This window comes from Onychostoma macrolepis, chromosome 05, assembly GCF_012432095.1.
Source record: "Onychostoma macrolepis isolate SWU-2019 chromosome 05, ASM1243209v1, whole genome shotgun sequence".
Lineage (NCBI taxonomy): Eukaryota > Metazoa > Chordata > Actinopteri > Cypriniformes > Cyprinidae > Onychostoma > Onychostoma macrolepis.
The window spans coordinates 22285555-22305484 of NC_081159.1; the positions used below are offsets into that span (position 1 = coordinate 22285555).

At 37.8% G+C, this 19930-nt stretch overlaps 2 protein-coding genes across 4 annotated transcripts; one reads left to right on the plus strand and one right to left on the minus strand.

Annotated features, from left to right (window-relative positions):
* Positions 1-28: 28 nt before the first annotated feature.
* On the plus strand, positions 29-6836 carry zgc:64051 (leukocyte surface antigen CD53). 2 transcript variants are annotated; one of them, XM_058777570.1, is made up of 8 exons: positions 29-179; positions 799-868; positions 1913-2101; positions 2462-2536; positions 2614-2721; positions 2836-2931; positions 3078-3161; positions 3396-6836. In XM_058777570.1, exons 2-8 carry the CDS (start codon positions 812-814, stop codon positions 3462-3464), a joined length of 678 nt encoding a protein of 225 aa, XP_058633553.1. In that variant the 5' UTR covers positions 29-179; positions 799-811; the 3' UTR covers positions 3465-6836. The 2 variants fall into 2 exon arrangements, with proteins under 2 accessions (XP_058633553.1, XP_058633554.1); XM_058777571.1 differs by lacking the exons at positions 29-179; positions 799-868 and adding an exon at positions 911-1635.
* Positions 4590-19790, minus strand: araf (A-Raf proto-oncogene, serine/threonine kinase). Of its 2 annotated transcripts, XM_058777567.1 has the most exons (16): positions 19719-19790; positions 18101-18313; positions 17836-17939; positions 17628-17730; positions 16571-16725; positions 11229-11327; positions 10983-11127; positions 10462-10486; positions 10114-10241; positions 9813-10015; positions 9464-9640; positions 8755-8801; positions 8367-8485; positions 8097-8228; positions 7775-7909; positions 4590-7685 (listed from the first exon to the last, which is right to left on the minus strand). In XM_058777567.1, exons 2-16 carry the CDS (start codon positions 18206-18208, stop codon positions 7545-7547), a joined length of 1821 nt encoding a protein of 606 aa, XP_058633550.1. In that variant the 5' UTR covers positions 18209-18313; positions 19719-19790; the 3' UTR covers positions 4590-7544. The 2 variants fall into 2 exon arrangements, with proteins under 2 accessions (XP_058633550.1, XP_058633551.1); XM_058777568.1 differs by lacking the exon at positions 11229-11327.
* Between the last annotated feature and the right edge of the window lie 140 nt (positions 19791-19930).

Below are 19930 nucleotides of genomic sequence, written 5' to 3' on the forward strand. Positions count from 1 at the left end.
GGCCTTCTTAAACACCCCTGCACTGTCAGTTAGACACTGCGTCATTCACAGAGGAAGTAAGACCTGATGCACTCCCATTGCCAGTGACAGATTTTATGAACAACACGGTCACAAAGGGCGAGTCCAACTGTCTTAATTGAGGATTATTCTTTGGAGCATCTTTACAGAGTAAATTAAAAGTAAGACTATGAAATTTTCTTGACTTTTATGTTCATTCTAATTTGAGTAAGTGATACTTTTGTTATTGTACTCGCATTGTTGCTTATTAAAAATAGGGTCTTTGTAAAAATGCCTTTTATAACATAGACATGTTTTCATGAAATGTCCAGTTTATGTTACGTCATTTTATGTATATGTATGCCCATATATTGGGTAGTCTAATAATTTTTTTGAATCCTTGTTTACCTGATAAAAGTACAAAAAAAAAAAAAGTATTTGAAAGAGGCATAATTTCACTTTTTTTCAGTCTTGTCCCTGTGCATCTTAATCTGTGTCTGTTTTCACCAAGTAGTGTTGGAAATAAGTAAACTATTGTTTGTTCTGGTGAAGGAAGTTACACAGGAAATGCATGACAGCCCATCAAACACGGGGCTCCATTTAACAGTTTCATGTGTTAGATATTATTCCACTATGTCAGCTCCACCTTCAGTTTTGGGGGAAGAACAGGAAAGCTTTTTTTCTGACTTCACTGAGTCAGTGATCTTTATGTTGTGGATGCAAGCAGTTTGGGAAAGAACACAAGGTCTTAATGTGAGATAACAGTTTAACCTAAGCTCCGTGTGTTTGATAACTTTGCAGAACGCAGTGGAAGATGTCGTGCCTGAAGTGCCTGAAGTACACCATGTGTGTGGTGAACTTCATCTTTTTTGTATGTATCCATTTTCAGATTGTCTCTTCATTATAATATATGGCTTTTCACACTTAGAATTGTTCATCTCAGACCATTCTAAACTCCGGGTTTGGCCTATATTTGAAATGTTTAAAATGTTCAGACTTTACAAGGTTTTTCAAGGTTTCTCTTTGGTAAATCCCATTTTATTGTTCCTATTTGCATATTTTCACTTACTGGTAGAGGCGGGGTTGACCTTCATGAAACCTCTTACCTCAAAAGCAAAAGCAAAAAAAAAAAAAAAAAGGGAAAGTCTCATATATAAACTAAATAATAATAACCTAAATATATAAACACAAATTAAACTTAAGGAGAGATCTTCTGTCTAATAAAGATTAAATATTAGGCTAATTGTTTTTTGTTTTGTTTTCCGGATGCTTTGAGGATTAAAATTAAATGTAAAAAAAAATTTAAACCTACAATCAATTAAACAAATATACATTTTGTAAATAAAACTTACCTATAATCAAAATATTACTGGACGAATTCACAGCAAAAGACCTGTTGAAATAATGGACATCAGTTGGGCTTCTTGCAGTCTGTACACCAGTTTTCCCTGAATAAGTTAGACAAATGGACAATTTTTGGGTCAAACATTAGGAATAAAGCAGTTTTATAAGTTTGACTTGTTAATTTTCCCCTCAGACCAGCGTGAGCCGTGTACGTTTCCGTTGTCGTAAAAACTGTATAAATATTTAATGAGGTGAGGTAAGCGCTGTTCAGTTTATGATTGGTTGTTTGCCAAGGTAGGCTATACTACGTTTGACACTTGCTAACTTATTCGAAGTAGAGTCAAATAACCTGTGACTGTGCTAACCCTCTTTTAAAATCACAACTGTGACACTTTGTTTTAATTGGAATTAGAGCAGAGGGAAGAGTCCAGTAGCTATTTACACCACAACACTATTACACTGGAAAAGAATAAAGCACAAAGACCTTTCTGTCTGTTCTCACGAGGCATACTGAAAATATAAGAAACACACGTCTTGACGCTCTCTTGTTTGGTTGAAATTACCATTACAGGTTTGTGGGGCTACCGTCTTTGGACTGGGCATCTATTTGATGACATTCTCCAGGTTCTCTTCTCTACTCCCCAGTCTTCAGGATATGAACATCGCAAACACACTTTTCATCACTGGCATCATTATCACCTGTGTCTCCTTCTTGGGCTTTCTTGGAGCCCTGAAGGAAAATCGTTGCCTGCTTATATCTGTGAGTCTCAAGCAGAACATTGTTAGCATCCATCACTTACACTTGCATATTCTCTGTTGTCCACTAAGTCTGACGATACACTGCACAACTTTTTGAGCAATGTTGCTGAGCAACTTTTGTTAATGTTGCAATCAACAGGCAACCAGGTGAGACACATGGCCTATGACCGATTTAAAGTATCCAGATAGAAATTTGTTACCCATTCTCAGTGGGAAAGTGCCCAGGAAACATTGCTGACAAAAAGTTGACTGGCAAAATTGCTAAAAAAGCTGCCCCGTGTATCATCAGCCTAAGTTTAACTTTCTGGGTTCTTTAAAAAAAAAAAAAAACTCAGTATCTCTCTTTGTTTGGTTGGTTTAGTTCTTCGTACTGTTGTTCATTCTAATGTTGGCTGAGCTGGCTGCTGCCTGCCTTTTGCTGATGTACGAGACACAGGTAAGAAACAGGATTTGTATATGGAAGCAGAGTACATGTGAGGAAAAGTTCATCAGACTGTGCTTTTTTACTCACAGATTGAGAAATTCATTGATAAAGATCTTAAGGAAGGTTTAGACACATCCAAAAAGAGCAGAGAAAATGGAACAACTGTTGCAGATGACTGGGACAAAGTGCAAATGACTGTAAGAGCATCAGAATATTATGCTGTTTTTTTTTTTCTTTTTTTCTTTTTTACAAACACACATTTGTTCTTAAAAAAAAAAAAAACAATTACAGTTTTTCTTATAAATCAACAGTTTCTTTGCTGTGGAATCAATAACTATACAGAATGGGGGACACATGTACCGAAGTCATGCATCAACAATACAAATGAAACGCATTATTGGCCGCAGGTAATACTGAACTTATATCCATCTCTATATGAGCTATGTAGCAAAACAATATTAATGAAACACAGATATATGGAGATGCACATCAAATATACACATCTGTGCTGCTGATTCAATCTTATATGTATTGTCTTGATTGTTGCATTTAGGGTTGTTTCACAAAACTGAAGGACACATTTGAAAAAAACCTCTTGAATACAGGGATTGGCGTCATTGTTGTCTGCGTTATTGAGGTATGAGTTTCCATATGAGGCTTTATGTCTTGTCTTAGCTAATTGAAATAACTTGTACGAGACCCCACATAACAGATTAAAAATTATTAAATGATTATCATTTATAGGACATAACACATGTTTTGTTTAGCAGCTATTGTTTTACACTTAATGCAGATCAGCACTAAACTAGTGTAATATGATAATTAAAGGTATTTTTATAACCTTGACTAAACATAATCTCTCCTCTTTTAGGTCTTGGGTATGTGTTTCTCAATGACCCTGTTCTGCCACATAAGTCGAAGTGGGTTAGGATACAAATGATCAAACACAATGTTTCCATATTTCACAGTTTGTGTTTTTGATAACTGTTGTCTCACAAATACCCAAAGACAGCCAGTAAAAGACAAGATGGCCAACAGTTCTTACATGGATGCTTGGTTCTATAATATGTATACGGTATGTGTCCTCCTCTAAAAAACAGTGGTACAAATCCAAAATGACTGTAACTGCATTATTGTTATTATTATTATTATTTTGCATGTATGAATTACAGTTATTAGAGCAGTTAAATCAGGAAAAACTCTCAGCAGTACTATTTTGCCATCACAGCTTAAAAGGGGGTTTAGGGGGTTTTAGACGCTGAATTCACCCACTTTCATCTGCATGTCAAGTTATAAAGAGGGTAAGGTAGATTTTCTATGATGAATCATCTTTACACAAAAATATAATGGCATATTACACTGTATATAAGTACCGATTCTATTTCAGATCATAATTATTTTTGACCAAGTATGTTCCTGTAATTGACTCGTTATATAACTATAATTGACTTATGTAGACTATAGAAGAACAATGCAAAGCATTTATTTCTGATCACTTCCTTTTCTGAGTAGCTGTAGCAGTGACTAAACCATGTGATTTCCCAGAATATGCACACGGTGGAAACCACGTATGCTTATTTAAAACCATGTACACCATTTGTAATGCATATTGTTTTTTTCCCTTTTCTTTTCTCTGCAAACCAATGTAAATTAAACTAAAACAGAATGAAAATGTTTTATCTCCTTTTTGAAACATTAAGGCAAATACCAGAATTATGCTTATGGTGGATAGAGGAAGCACCACCCAATAGCAAATCAACACTTCCTCTAGTGTTATGGTCATGATGGGTGGCTTGCAACAATGCTTTCGGTTATGAAATTGCATTTAAAGTTCACGGAAGTTGAAATGTAGGTGGTCAACAGCATTGAAAAAAAAAAATTAATGAAACCAAGCATCAGAATTCAACAGTTTTATTTTAGAACAAAATCCTGTCTCCACAATATTTAAGACCCAAAAAAACTAAAAAATACTAAGATTTCCTTTACATGTTTTAAAATAATTTTGTTCTTTTTGAACATCACACAAAAAATAGAAACAAATACAATTTAAAGTAATCTTTTCTTAAAAAAAAAAAAAAAAAAAAAAAAGTAACTGTACACGGCAGAATACACCATTTTTCGCAAACACCCCTTAGACCTCTTCAACTATACACACACATTATTGCAGTTCACCTAAAATATGCAAAACTAATCTTTTTAAACAAAATTGATCTTTCGTTATATTTTCTGTTCTTTAAAACGGTGGCTTGTATACCAATCTAAAGTTTCACCCTTTTGCATTAGTGCCCTTGTGCAAAAGCAGAAACTGAATCTCATATACTGATTATCTTATTTTGGGCTTAATGGAAACTATAAAAGTGTGAACAAATGAGGTGCTTGCAAAGATACAAGGGGGTGGGAGAAGTATTTGTCCCACATGTATCCAGAGGGACGTTAAAGCCATTAAGGCAATGCTGCAAATATCCAAAGTTGGCAGAAGTAGTAACTGTTCTAATGATCTAGGACCAGTTATGGTTTCTCATACAACAAATAAGGCTGGAATTTGGTGGGGAAAACAGTTCCTAAACCAGTGTCTAATTCTATAGAGGTTTCTCGGCTGTTGTTTTAAAGCCACATAATTCATTTATAGCTTTAATTGTATCATACATCTCAATAGGACTTGCTGTGCATCCAAATCTGTACAAAAATAAACCGATAGTCTTGCTTTCTCAACCGTTACGAACAGAGAAGAGCATATAGTGCCATCTACAAATGCTTGATAACGCAATTACCTCCTTTTGTACTGAGTAATATTATTACCACTGGTTTCTTAAGAAAATCCTACACTTGGAGTACCACATCATCATTCTACAAGAGTCCAGAAGCACTTCAGCTCTGTTAATCACAGAGGAAGTGCATAATCAAGCAGAAATATATAGAGATAGCCAGGTTTGTCTGAAACTACAACATATTCATTTCCATTAGTCACTGAGGGGATGTGAAACCATCTTTCATGAACAAGAGACACATAATCAATCGCCTAGTGAATCTTCCATAGGCATCGTATTTGGAATGAGTACAGCTCAATGGGGGACCCAGCCCCATTCGAATATTGCTAGATAAGAACCAAAGCTCTGCCTTTAGTACAAGTGTCAGTTATGAATCAATAAGTTACATATATTAAGACTCCATTAAAAGGACAGATGGAAAATGTAGATCACATAAGGCCCCATCATTGTAGGTTTCATTCAGTCCTATTGAAACCAGATGAATGGGAGGAAAAGGAACTTTAATATTGCTATTAAACAGCACGACTGTTTTGCAAAGACATACTTTTGAGTGTATGGCATAAACTAAACTAACTGAAAGAAGAATACAGCATCCAGAAGCACTCACTCACCCCATGCTGCCACAAATTTGATCTGAAGGAAATGTTACAAAGTTTCTGGGCGCTGCAGAAGGGTAAGACCATCTCTTAAGTTTGATCATCTCACTCAAAACTAAAACTAGTCGATTAAGTGGGGTCAGCAGCTGTTCTAAACTTAGCAGCCTTATTTAAGAAGTGTATTTTCTTTGAAACCTGCTCAAGGGCTTCAACCGGAACTCCTCCTTAAAGCTGCTGTGTGATTGGGAAATAAAGACCATTTATGGACATTGTTCTCAGACACTCAAAAATGTTTCAAGAAGCAAAACCAATCAACACCCACCAAACTATCGCTCAACACTATCTGAATGTAGAGCTGTTAACAAAATCACTCAGCATTGGTTCTTAATTCTTGTCCTGCTGATCCCCTGCTTTGTGCATTTTGGAGGTCACCATTATTTAACACACCAGATTCAGGAGCTGATTAGGAGGGAGCTCTATGAACCCTGGACCAAGATTAAGAACCTCTGCACTTCAGTATCTCCAAGTGTGAGCTACAGTACAAACGTTCAACAGCATGGGCCGCAAAGGCGACCGCTTAACACCACTACATGCAAACACAATGCATTAGTTTACAAGTCAGACTGGGATGAAGTGTCAGTACTAGTATACCTGTCTTGCTTATGGTCATCATGTGCCATTTTAGTTTAGTTTGTGAAATTTTTACTCCGTTTTAAAACAAACAATCATTCGCGTTATAATCCAGAAAGCAAATGTACTCATTTCAAAGCAACAACAAAAAAAAAAGAGAGTGTATCATTTTCCTTCCCCATCACTTCAGGAAGTGCACCACTTCTTTGTGCCATTTTCTTGGAATTTCATTAAGCTACACAATTTAAAGCTCACCGACGTATAGAGAAAGCACAAAGGTAGAGCCAAATCAGAGGCGTTTTTTTTTTTTTTTTTAAATATCACAAATGCACAGCACAATTATTAAGGGCACAAGTCACATGTATATCCAACCAACTCTGAGACCAATGTTTTCCATTTGAAAAATAACGGAATTAAAAAGATGCCAAAACTGCAATGGGCGTATGATCATGTTTATGACCATGAACTGACTGCGAACCAATCTGCGAGCAGAGTCTCTGTGACTGATGTAGATTAATAATCATCAACACTGTGCTATTGTTGGCCAATGAAGTTCAAGCAAAGAGAACAGAGAGAGGAAAAAAGAAAATCTCCAAGCTAGTTTGCCTGTTCTAAAGTAAAACACTACTTTCATCTTAAAGTAAAAAAGGTAACGTGTAAGCAACCATAACACATTTTGAAATATACCTCAAAAAAGGAGGTCATTAAGATTGTGCCGATACATTGCTGATATGATGCTTGGATTTCAAAATCCATTAAGTGTAGTAAGAGAGCACGGTTTATTCAAAAGCTGCTTCTGTTTTAGAAATCTGACATTCTCTAAAGGCAGCTTTACGGAGGAGCAGCTGGAATGGAAAAGAGGAGGAAGGGAGCATGAACGAGTAGGTAAATGTAATGTGTTTGACTATATGTGTGACCGATGAAGTAATTAGGGTGCTCTCAGGAATGTGTGGAACTCTGAGGAACTCCATGCTGGGAATGATGCTGCACGGCATCTGCGAGAGGAGCGGATCGTCTCCGGCAGTCTCACAGAGGCATGAGGCGTGTGGTGTGAAGGAGAAGCGGGTTCAGGTCCTCAGCGTGTACAGCACGGTGTAAAGAGGGCTCAGAGGCACTCCGCTCAATTTTTGGCAACAGATCCTGGACCTGCTCGATGCCCACCAAGATCTGAAGAACAGCAGGGATGAAACATGAGGCTATTACTTAATCTGACATAACAGTGCTGGAAAACAGAGAAGGGCTCTGGTTATTCTTACCTGTGGGAAGAGAGGCCGTTCATCGCGTGTGAATTTTAGACAGTCGATGATGAGCCTCTTCATTGATTTAGGGCAGTTACTGTATAATTTACTGAGGTCTGGAGACAAGTAGCCACGACCCACCATGAAAATAATCTACAGGAAGAGAACAACCAAAAATCATAGTTTACTTCTCCTTCTGTGCTCCAAGGAAGAAAGTCATACCGTCAACATCAGGGTGAGTAAATGATGACAGAATTGTTATTTTGGGCTGAACAAAGTTCAACTATTTAAAGCTTGAACAGAAAAGGACAATCTATCAGAGTGGTGGCGTATGGCTGACCTGATCGCGGTTGTTGATATTCGAATAAGGCAAAGTCCCAGACATCAGTTCATAGAGCACCACTCCATATCCATATACATCTGACTGGAAGGTGTATGGGTTAGTGTCTTGCATTCTGATCACCTCAGGGGCCTGAAAAACAACAGAGTACAAATATACTTCTCAATAATAAACTCCGGATTAAACTACATCACATAAGTGGTAAGCTACTGTTAGTTACTATTAGATTCATTGATGAATGAGGTACTGAGCTGGGTGATGATTACTCACCATCCACAGGATGGAGCCACTGGGCTGTTCGACCTGCTGAGAGCCACTCCAGCGAGACTTTACTGTGGCCAGCCCAAAGTCACCGATCTTTACCGTCCAGCCTTCGTGCAGGAAGATATCTGACACATGAGCTCAGGAGTATCATGCAGAACTCAGAATGACTACAACATCACTAGAGAGAAGGCATTAGCACTATTATTCCAGTAAATCATCAACCTTAGACTCCCATCTTCATGCCAGTAATTTAGGTAAATCAGACAATTCTTTATTTACAAGCATTAAGACCGAAAGCAGCTTGGCAGCAAATTAGTTAAATCTGATCTATCCTGCAACAGATATCTCTCACAATACAGACAAGAGCACTGCTAATACATTATAGAAAGGATACTATTAGATTTCAAGTCCCGATGAATGATATTCTTGGCATGAAGATAACTGTTGGGGAAAGATAAGTAGCAAATTATGTACAAAATTTTGATTTTCTACACTTCATCTACACTCTATAAACCCAAGCATTACTAATAGGCAGTACAATCATATAACATTGGTGGATTTAAGATGATGTGCTCATTTCCCATAGGAGTGTACCCTTGTGACTCTGAGTTGAACAAAGAGTGCCATTAAGTGCACTGTCTTCTGGTGTGAGCAACTCCTTAAGATGTTTTTTTTATGAGGTTACAGGTATTCTTTGTTACCACAAGTCCAAATTATAAACAGTGTTCCACTATTACAATTACAATTGTAATTGGGTGGAGTACTGATCATATTCTCGAGGGCCAGAATTGCGAACCCCTGTTTGTAAACAGTGGTGCTGCTTAATATTTTTGTGGAAACCATGATTGTTTTTCAGGATTCTTTAATTAATAGAAAGTTCAAAAGAACAGTATTTATCTGAAAAAGAAATCCTGTTACAAATGTCTTCACTGTCACTTTTGATCAATTTAATGCATCCTTGCTGATTAAAATGATTGTTTTCTTATGCCAAACTTTTTAACAGTAGTGTACATTAACATTTTATAGAGTTTTGTTATATTAACATCATATAATTGGCACAGCACGTAGCATATGAATAAAAATAAATAAATAAATAAACTTACTCCATGCCCTGTGCAGTCTGGCGAGCAACATCAATACGGCGCATGGTGTCAAACTTGGTCTCAGTAACATGCAAGTGGCGGTAGAGGCTGCTGCCTTCACACCACTGCGTGATAATGGCAAAATTAGGCTTCGTCATGAAGCCCATGAACAGCAGAATGTTGACATGGCGTGTTTTTCTGAGGAGCAAAGATCTCAAATTAGTCATACTGAATAGAAGATTTGAGCTGGAGATTAGCTGGTAGCAGCAGATTACATTAATGTTGCTTTACTGCATTAGTAATGAGAGCTACTGTTACACTGTTATCATCGGCAGTCTTTGATGCTAGGATCGCGCAGATGACGACTCACCGTAAAACCTGCATCTCATTTTTAAAGGCCTGGAGCTGCTCCGGTGTGGGCTCTGTCACTTTAAGAATCTTGATAGCCACGTCTCCATGCCACTTGCCTTTATAGACGGTCCCAAAAGAACCTGCTCCAATCCTCTTTAACATGGACACCTCCCGTGAGTGCACCTCCCAGTAGTAACTGGAGTCTCTGTAACCTCCCCGGTGCTAAAAAACAAAAACAAAAATTGTTTTTTCAAAAAAATAAATAAAACTGATTGTAGCTACGTCATCTGGGCTTCCTATCAAATAAGACACACACTCACCACTTTCTTTTTATCATCAGATGAAGATTGCTTTCGTTCCTTGGGCTCAGAAGGGGATTTGGGGGGTCTTCTTCCTGGTGACCCTAGGTGTGGTGGGCTAGTGGAAGGCTTGGGAGAGGACTCTTGCCCTGTGAACAACACTAGAATATGAGGGCCAGTTTACACACATGGAGATGTGTAGTTATTTGTGTCATTGTAATCAGAGATGGATAAGAAACAAAAATGCATGTAGTGTAATGTGGGTGCATAAAAAAAATGAATGTGTGCTCTTGTGAGAGACGTGTAGTCAAAGTGGAAAAAATGAGAGGGGCGAAAAAAAATACAAAAAGAAAAAAAAACACCACTCACCCATTGTGCTGATTTTGAATGACTCCTGAATGAGAGTGGGGGGAAAAAGAATGAATAAATACATGCGATGGAGGACAGATGATCAAGGAGGCATGCAGAACCTCCACTGTCATATTCTGTGAAGTAACATATCTTGACATTTGATATCTAGCCAGGCTAATACACTATTACAGGGACAGTTCACCCAAAAATGCATTTCCTCACCCTCTTTTAATTTCAAATCTGCATGACTTCCTTTCTTCCATGGAACACAAAAACAGAAGTGTAGCAGAATGTTGACACTGCTCTTTTCTATGTAAACCTTTTAAATGCTGGTTTTCTGGTTTCAGATACTGACAGCCACTTTCATTGTATGGAAAATAGCAATGTGAAAACTTTGTCTAATATCACCTTTTGGGTTCAACAGAAGAAAGAAAATTTTGGAGGGAAAAAGGTTGACTTTCATTTGTGGGTGAACTGTTCTTGGGAACAAAAAATGAGAAAACACGTGGACTTGATGATCCTTTAGTCTGATCTCTAACCTCCATGAGGCCAGCAGCGCCAGGCTCCAGCGTGCTGACCATGTGGACGTTGGGGGTTGAGGTGGAGCGATGCCTCTGGAGAGACTGACTGTCCTCTCCTCGCATGATCAAACGGAAGCTTGATGGGGTAGACAGCAGTTCCTCTCTAAAAGGGGTAAAACAAAAAAAACATTCATGTCGGCTAGTGCTACATTTCCCCTAGGGGATCAACAAGTAAATGTATTTATAGGTGAAGTTAAAGAGTACCCAGGAGAATCTGAAGTTAAGGGAATGTCGCTCTGTGAAATGGAATTGGTGGCCGGATATATCAATATCGAAGGGCAGTCTTCTGTATTAGGAACACACCTGAGAGCAACAGAGCACCAGTTGACAGTGGTGTAATGTAACGAAGTATTAATACTTCGTTACAGTACTTAAGTATTTTTTGGGAGTATCTGTACTTTACTTGAGTTTTTATATTTCTGCCAACTTTCACTTTTACTCCGATACATTTCCCCAAAGCATCTTGGTTACTTACTACAAAATAACGTCGGGAAGACTGCAAGCAAGCAGGTTTGATGAATCAGTGGTCTGGTGCTTGCAAGTTAGACTCCTAAAAACACCTTTGCTCACGTGCAAACAAGTGAGCATACAACTGCGGATGATTTATTTCCACTCAAGTCGAGGCTGGGGTGTGTTGTGAGATATACAGTATATCGTCTGCGATAATATGGTAAGTGTTGTTGTAATGATGAGCGATCTGACGTTATCGAGTATATCACCAAATCACACACAGAGTGCACGCACGTGATTAATTGTACATCTATTAAAATTTAAGGCATTCTAAATTGTACAAAAATGCTTCTGTATGCTTTTTATATTTATATAATTTAAATATAGTTAACTTAATTGTTAACACACAAAGAGTGCCGTTTTTTCTTCAGATATCAGCATAACAAATTTAATCATTTTATACAAGTTTAATAAAGTTAGCATTAAATGACTTACATTTTATACACAATATTGACCGTGTTTACTTATTGAATGAATCAGCTTTTGAACGAATCGGTTGAATAAACGATTGAGTGATTCACTCATTAAAGGGTTAGTTCACTCCAAAATGAAAATTATGTCATTAATTACTCACCCTCATGTCGTTCCAAACCCGTAAGACTTCCGTTCATCTTCAGAACACAAATTAAGATATTTTTGATGCATCCAGTGAGCTCTCTGACCCTCCCATAGACAGCAAGTGTCCGATAAAGGTCCAGAAACGTAGCAAGGACATCGGTAAAACAATCCATGTGACATCAGGGGTTCAAATGTAATTTTACGAAGCTACGAGAGTACTTTTTGTGCGCAAAAGAAAAAAAAATGGCAGCAAGGTGACGCAGAGGAGACGAAATTGTTGAATAAAGTTATTTTTTTTTCTTCTTTTGTGCACAAAAAGTATTCTCGTAGCTTTGTAAAATTACGGTTGTACCCCTTGTGTCACATGGATTATTTTACCACTCTCCTTGCTATGTTTCTGGACCTTGATCGTGTAAGGATCCTTACTGTCTATGGGAGGGTCAGAGAGCTCTCAGATTCCATCAAAAATATCTTAGTTTGTGTTCCGAAGATGAACGGAGGTCTTACGGGTTTGGAACAACATGAGGGTGAGTAATTAACAGAATTTTTGGGTGAACTATTCCTTTAACACAGTCAAATGCTTTGTTCCTGATTGAATCGATCTTTTGAATGAATTGGTTGAATCTCAATGACTCATTCATTAACAGTCACTTGCTGCCACCTACTGGCAGTTTTAATTTCACATTTCGACTTTTTTTTCATGTTTTAAATCATTTCAAATGATCAGTATTCAACATTTTATGTTTAAAATAAAGCATTATTTATGCATCTGTAACTGCACATTAAATGCATCCATGTCCCCTCTGAGATACATTAAACTGTAAATGCCATTTCAGATGCAGATTCCAGAAATGTTTTGACACTAAGTACCAGATGATGTACTTCTTATTGTTACCCAAAGATAGAAAGAGTTAAAACAGAACTCAATCTTGCTACTCAAGCTGTGTATGAACACACATATATACATATACACATAAATATATACACACACACACACAGTATCTCACAGAAGTGAGTACACTCCTCACATTTTTGTAAATATTTTATTATATCTTTTCATGTGACAACACTGAAGAAATGACACTTTGCTACAATGTAAAGTAGTGAGTGTACAGCTTGTATAACAGTGTAAATTTGCTGTCCCCTCAAAATAACTCAACACACAGCCATTAATGTCTAAACCGCTGATCACAAAAGTGAGTACACCCCTAAGTGAAAATGTCCAAATTGGGCCCAAAATGTCAATATTTTGTGTGGCCACCATTATTTTCCAGCACTGCCTTAACCCTCTTGGGCATGGAGTTCACCAGAGCTTCACAGGTTGCCACTGGAGTCCTCTTCCACTCCTCCATGACGACATCACGGAGCTGGTGGATGTTAGAGACCTTGCACTCCTCCACCTTCCATTTGAGGATGCCCCACAGATGCTCAATAGGGTTTAGGTCTGGAGACATGCTTGTCCAGTCCATCACCTTTATGCTCAGCTTCTTTAGCAAGGCAGTGGTTGTCTTTGAGGTGTGTTTGGGGTTGTTATCTTCTTGGAATAGAAGGGAGGGGATCATGCTCTGCTTCAGTATGTCACAGTACATGTTGGCATTCATGGTTCCCTCAATGAACTGTAGCTCCCCAGTGCCGGCAGCACTCATGCAGCCCCATGACACTCCCACCACCATGCTTGGCTGTAGGCAAGACACACTTGTCTTTGTACTCCTAACCTGGTTGCCACCACACACGCTTGACATCATCTGAACCAAATAAGTTTATCTTAGTCTCATCAGATCACAGCACATGGTTCCCGTAATCCATGACCTTAGTCTGCTTGTCTTCAGCAAACTGTTTGCGGGCTTTCTTGTGCATCATCTTTAGAAGAGGCTTCCTTCTGGGACAACAGCCATGCAGACCAATTTGATGCAGTGTGTGGCGTATGGTCTGAGCACTGACAGGCTAACCCCCCACCCCTTCAACCTCTGCAGCAATGCTGGCAGCACTCATACGTCTATTTCCCAAACACAACCTCTGGATATGACGTTGTACTGCAGCTCAGTTTCAGGGTCTTGGCAATCTTCTTATAGCCTACGCCATCTTTATGTAGAGCAACAATTCTTTTTTTCAGATCCTCAGAGAGTTCTTTGCCATGAGGTGCCATGTTGAACTTCCAGTGACCAGTATGAGAGAGTGAGAGCGATAACACCAAATTTAACACACCTGCTCCCCATTCACACCTGAGACCTTGTAACATTAACGAGTCACATGACACCGGGACAGAAAATGGCTAATTGGGCCCAATTTGAACATTTTCACTTAGGGGTGTACTCACTTTTGTGGCCAGCGGTTTAGACATTAATGGCTGTGTGTTGAGTTATTTTGAGGGGACAGAAAATTTACACTTTTATACAAGCTGTACACTCACTACTTTACATTGTAGAAAAATGTCATTTCTTCAGTGTTGTCACATGAAAAGATATAATAAAATATTTACAAAAATGTGAGGGGTGTACTCACTTCTGTGAGATACTGTATATATACACACACACACACACACACACACACACACACATTACATACATACAGTCATGGCCAAAAATATCAGCACACTTAGTAAATATGATCAAAGGCGGCTGTGAAAATTAATCTGCATCGTTAATCCTTTTGATCTTTTTTTTTTTTTTTTATTCACAAAAATTTAACCCTTCATTGGATAATACAAATTTAAAATGGGGGGAAATATCATTATGAAATAAATGTTTTTCTCTAATACACATTGGCCACAATTAACGGCACCCTTTTATTCAATACTTTTTGAAACCTCCATTTGCAAGTTTAACAGCTCTAAATTTTCTCCTATAATGCCTGATGAGGTTAGAGAACACCTGACAAGAGATCAGAGACCATTCCTTCATCCAGAATCACTCCAGACCCTTTAGATTCCCAGCTCCATGTTGGTGCTTCTTCTCTTCAGTTCATCCCACTCATTTTCTATAGGGTTCAGGTCAGAGGACTGGAATGGCCAGAAGAAGCTTGGTTTTGTGCCCAGTAACCCATTTTTGTGTTGTTTTTGAGATTTGTGTTTGGATTATTGCATGGTTGGAAGCTCCAAACATGGCCCATTATAAGATTTCTAACAGAGTCAGTCACTTATTGATTTTTTATCTGTTGGTATTTGATAGAATCCATGATGCCATGCGTCTAAACAAGACGTCCAGGACCTCCAGCAGAAATATAGGCCCACAACATCAATACAGCAGTACATTTCATTGTACACATGGGGTACATTTTATCCCTGTGTTCACCAAACCAATCTTGAGTGTTTGCTGCTAAAAAGCTCTTTTTTTTTTTTAGTTTCATCTGACCATAGAAGCCAGTCCCATTTGAAGTTCCAGTCGTGTCTGATAACTGAATATGCTGGAGTTTGTTTTTGGATGAGCTAGGAGAATTTTACTTGAAACCCTCCCAAACAACATGTGGTGATGTAGGTGCTGTTTGACAATTTTCTGACTCCGAGACTCAACTATTTTCTGCAATTCTCCAGCTGTGGTCCTTAGAGAGTCTTTAGCCACTAAAACTCTCTTCCCCACCAAGCATTAGGATGATACAGACACACGTCCTCTTCCAGGCAGTATTGTAACATTTTATGTTGATTGGAAATTCTTAATTATTGCCCTGATGGTGGAAATGGGAATTTTCACTGCTCTAGCTCTTTTCTTAAAGCCACTTCACTAATTTGTGAAGCTCAATTGTCTTTTGCTGCACATCAGAAATATATTCTTTGGTTTTTCTCATTGTGATGGATGATTAAGGGAATTTGGGCTTTGTTTCCCTCCTATTTATATTTCTGTGAAACAGGAAGCCATGGCTGGATAATTTCATGTTCATAATCACCCTGGAGTGCTCAAAATTGTGAATATGAATGGGAATATACTTTAGAGATATTTTACTCATAAGAATTTCTAGGGGTGCCAATAATTGTGTCCAACGTGTATTTGAGAAAAACATTTATTTCATAACGATAATTCCCCCCATTTTAAATTCTTATTATCCAATGAAAGGTTAGGTTTTTGTGAATTTTTAAAATAAAAGATCAAAAGGATTAACAATGCAGATTAATTTTCACAGCCTTCTTTGATCATATTTACCAAGGGTGGCGATATTTTTGGCCATGACTGTATGTATGTATGTGTAATATATATGCGCTCCTTTTCCATTTTGCATTTACTCTTACTTTTACTTTCAATACTTAAGTATGTTTAACATTAAAAAAATGCTTTTCATACTTAAGTACCATAAATATCACATACTTTAAGACTTTTACTCAAGTAATATTCTAAACGGTGACTTCAACTTCTACCAAAGTCATTTTCTGCTAAGATATCTGTACTTTTACTTGAGTATGGCTTTCAGGTACTTTATCCACCACTGCCAGTTGAGTTACAAAAATGATGACAAGCACACATAAACAGAAAATTTCATTCGGAACATACCGTTTTGTCACGGTGTCCATATCCACACATACTGTAGGGACTTTACTGCTGCAGTGCTGGTGAAATTTATACCCACACGTCTGACACCTGAAGCCGTTGAACAAGAACTTGTGGCAGAAGTCACAGTAAGCTAATTTAAAGAATGTTTTACGTACCTGTGAAAACAAGATTGTGCCATTTAAGTGTGATGCTGATTTGGTGACTCGCAAATTCATGTTGATATGTTCATGTTCATGTCCATTCAAAAGTCTGAGGTCAGTATGGTTTTTTAAATAATACATTTACTCAAAGGGGTTTAATTAAACTGATCGAAAGTGTCAGTAAAGAAATATATGCTACTCTTTCAGTTTCTATTCATCAAAGAATTCTGAAAAAAATATGTAACAAGGTGTCCACAAAAATATCAAACAGCAGAACTGTTTTCAACATTGATAAATCTTCCTCAGCATATTAGAATGATTTCTGAAGGCTCATGGGATACTGAAGACTGAAGTAAATTCAGCTTTGCCATCACTGGAGTAAATTACATTTTAAAATTAGAAAATAGTCATTTTAAAATCATAATAATATTTCAGAATGGTACTATTTTTTAAATCAAATAAATTCTGCCTTTTATTTATTTATTTTTAAATGCAACAACTGAGCATAATTAATGTTAACCTCAAACTTGAAATTAACCTAAAATTAGCTAAAAATTAAATCTATTAGAATGTTAGAGCTGTGGTGCAAAATAAAATATATAAAAAAATAAGCATACAATGTATTAATATTAACCAAGATTAATAATTGCTTTGGAATGTTGTTCATTTTTAGTTCATCATAACAAATGAATTTTCTAATGTTACAAATTTAAACTTTTTGTAAGTAGCAGAGCATGATCCGTGTTTAAATAATCTGTACTTGCTCGTCATAATCATCCCACATACACTTTCCAGATTATTTGCTGCAAATATTTTCCAGTACATCAACAGTACCCCCCCCCAAAAAAAAACTATGAGGGCCTAAAAATGAGAACCTAGCTTCGCTGACTCTGAGTCTGTTGTGCAAGTACACTTACGAAGTTGTGCATGGTAAGAGGAACATCATCCAGCACTTCTACCAGAAGCTCTTCCCCTACGAGGGGTGTGATGTCAGTGTCCCATTCTGTAAGTCTCTTCCGGCTGGCCAAAAAAAGAACAAAGTCAAAACAACTTACTAACTTACTAAGTTTACAACAAACTTACTAATTTTTTCATTTTAAGAGCCAAATTCTTAGGCATACCTACCCTTCAAGAAGGCGAAAGACAGCACAGCAATCCTGGCTTAGGCCTCTGACTTTCAGGGCTTTATCTAGACTATCATAGACAGTTTGTCCAGGCCGAACATTTACCTGAACACATGGTCACATAGTGCTATCAATGTGTGATCACAAACACACAACCTCTAATTACCAATATATACATACACAGGTTATATTAGCTATTCCAAATCTTCATTAACAACAATAAAAGGCATTTTAAACAAATCAGACTCCAGTAAATGAACCCTCACCACCGTCCGCTGCTTGTTGGGGAGGTAGACACGAATGGTGCCCCCACCTCGGGGTGTGTCATCCGGGCTGGTTTCCCCCGAAGAGGAACAGGAGGAGGTGTTGGACATGGTGTCTCCAAAGGGGCAGTGAGGGACTGGCAGCACTGACACTCAGTCGGCCGCAAGAAAGAGTTACACACCAGGGCAAAGCAGGAAGAAGCCCTCATCTGGAGCCTGGGATGGAAAACAGTGTGTATGTATGTGTGTGTATATATATATATATATATATATATATATATATAAACCTCCCTCACACCTACATGTGATTGTTGCTGAATATTTGACATTTTCAAATTTCAAATTTTTTCAAACATTTATTCAATTTCAGAATTCATTCAAATGTTTTTTCAAAGCTGAAAGTATTTAACAACCTGGTAATAATACACTCTAAATTGGTTGCCAGTTGAATTTCCAATTCAAAATTCAGCACAAAAACACTGCAGGCGTGGTCATTTGAAATTACACTGTATTGAGAAAAACCAAACTGATAACTCTGAATCATGTGTCAGTGGAGCTTGTAAGTGCGTAAAGAAATACTAGTTTTTACACAGGTCATTTAGTGTGATAAAAACTATATGAAACAGATGTAGAAGGAAATGCCCCAAATAAAGATATCCGACGTCGTTCAAACTCCTTTCAACATTTTAGTCTATAATTATAGATTATAATTTAAGTCTTAAGGCTATCAAACTCTGAAATGAAGCCATTTAATCCAGACACGTAGGAACAAGTACTTCAGATTGAACGTTTTATGATTTTTAATGCAGTATACAGTCTTCGCAACCTTAAACCACAAGTATTGTGCATACTGGAAACCACTGCAGTTGCACCATCGTGCAAACCTTCACTGGTGTGGAACAGATATATTACAGCACCAAAAGAGCATGTAATAACCAAATACAGATCTTACACTTACATCCCCCAATATAATTACAAATATATGTATATATACACACACTTTTAGAATCATTCACGACCTTATTTATTTATATATAGAAATATATAGAAATTATAGCTGCAAAAAATCCCATGTCTAAACCAGTCCTCTGTGATCAATCCTTGTTCAAAAGCGCTTAGAAAGGCAAAGTAACACCCCATCACTTCATGTCACATCTGCAGTATAGAGTGTAACCACAGAAATGTGCAGCAGCCTGCAATGAAGATGAGCTGGCTGGGTTTAGCTAAGAGTGATGTGCCTGATCATTTGATCTGCTTTTACTATATCACAGGCCATGCACTCCTAGCTTGTTCAATTTACCAAGACATTACTCAGTATTATGACTGAAGAATAAAAGCATATTAGCTAAATATGGATCCTTAAGTCCTGTCAGGTGCCTTTTTCGTGCTGAAGGAGGGAATCCTGTTTTCATAAGGCGGAAAGGGATTAGACGACTAGCTGCTAGCTAGCTAACGTAGTGTTGCTAATGCTGTCTAAAAGTTGAAAAATTAGTCAATCTGAATTTTGTAGCCGCGGCGGTATGAATTAAGGCGATTTACACCTGCGAGTAATATTTCTGCAAACTACGCAGCCCGTTCGTGAGACTCACTTAGCATTTTTCGCTTCAGAGTAAATACTCACCTGAGACAGCCATCTTGAATTCTCTCAGTCTCAAGTCGGATCAGCAAAGAATTTCAGGGAAAGCGGAACAGCGAAAGCTCGCGCTCTGATTGGTCGAGATCTGTGAAACGAGCCATTGATTGGTCAACTATTGTGGTACTTTGTAGCAAGGGAATGAGAAAGGGGTGTGTGCTGCGGGTAACGAATGTGAAGTTTTTCCAAGCATTAAAGAA

Excerpts from the sequence above, each read along its gene's own strand:
- zgc:64051 (XM_058777570.1), top strand. The coding sequence starts at position 812 with ATGTCGTGCCTGAAGTGCCTGAAGTACACCATGTGTGTGGTGAACTTC. Across the intron at positions 2,932-3,077 it reads AAACGCATTATTGGCCGCAG|GGTTGTTTCACAAAACTGAA; the intron begins GTAATACTGAAC and ends TGTTGCATTTAG. Across the intron at positions 3,162-3,395 it reads TTGTTGTCTGCGTTATTGAG|GTCTTGGGTATGTGTTTCTC; the intron begins GTATGAGTTTCC and ends CTCCTCTTTTAG.
- araf (XM_058777567.1), bottom strand. The coding sequence starts at position 18,208 with ATGTCCAACACCTCCTCCTGTTCCTCTTCGGGGGAAACCAGCCCGGAT. Across the intron at positions 17,940-18,100 it reads CCAACAAGCAGCGGACGGTG|GTAAATGTTCGGCCTGGACA; the intron begins GTGAGGGTTCAT and ends CCATGTGTTCAG. Across the intron at positions 10,016-10,113 it reads CTGATGATAAAAAGAAAGTG|CACCGGGGAGGTTACAGAGA; the intron begins GTGAGTGTGTGT and ends TTTGTTTTTTAG.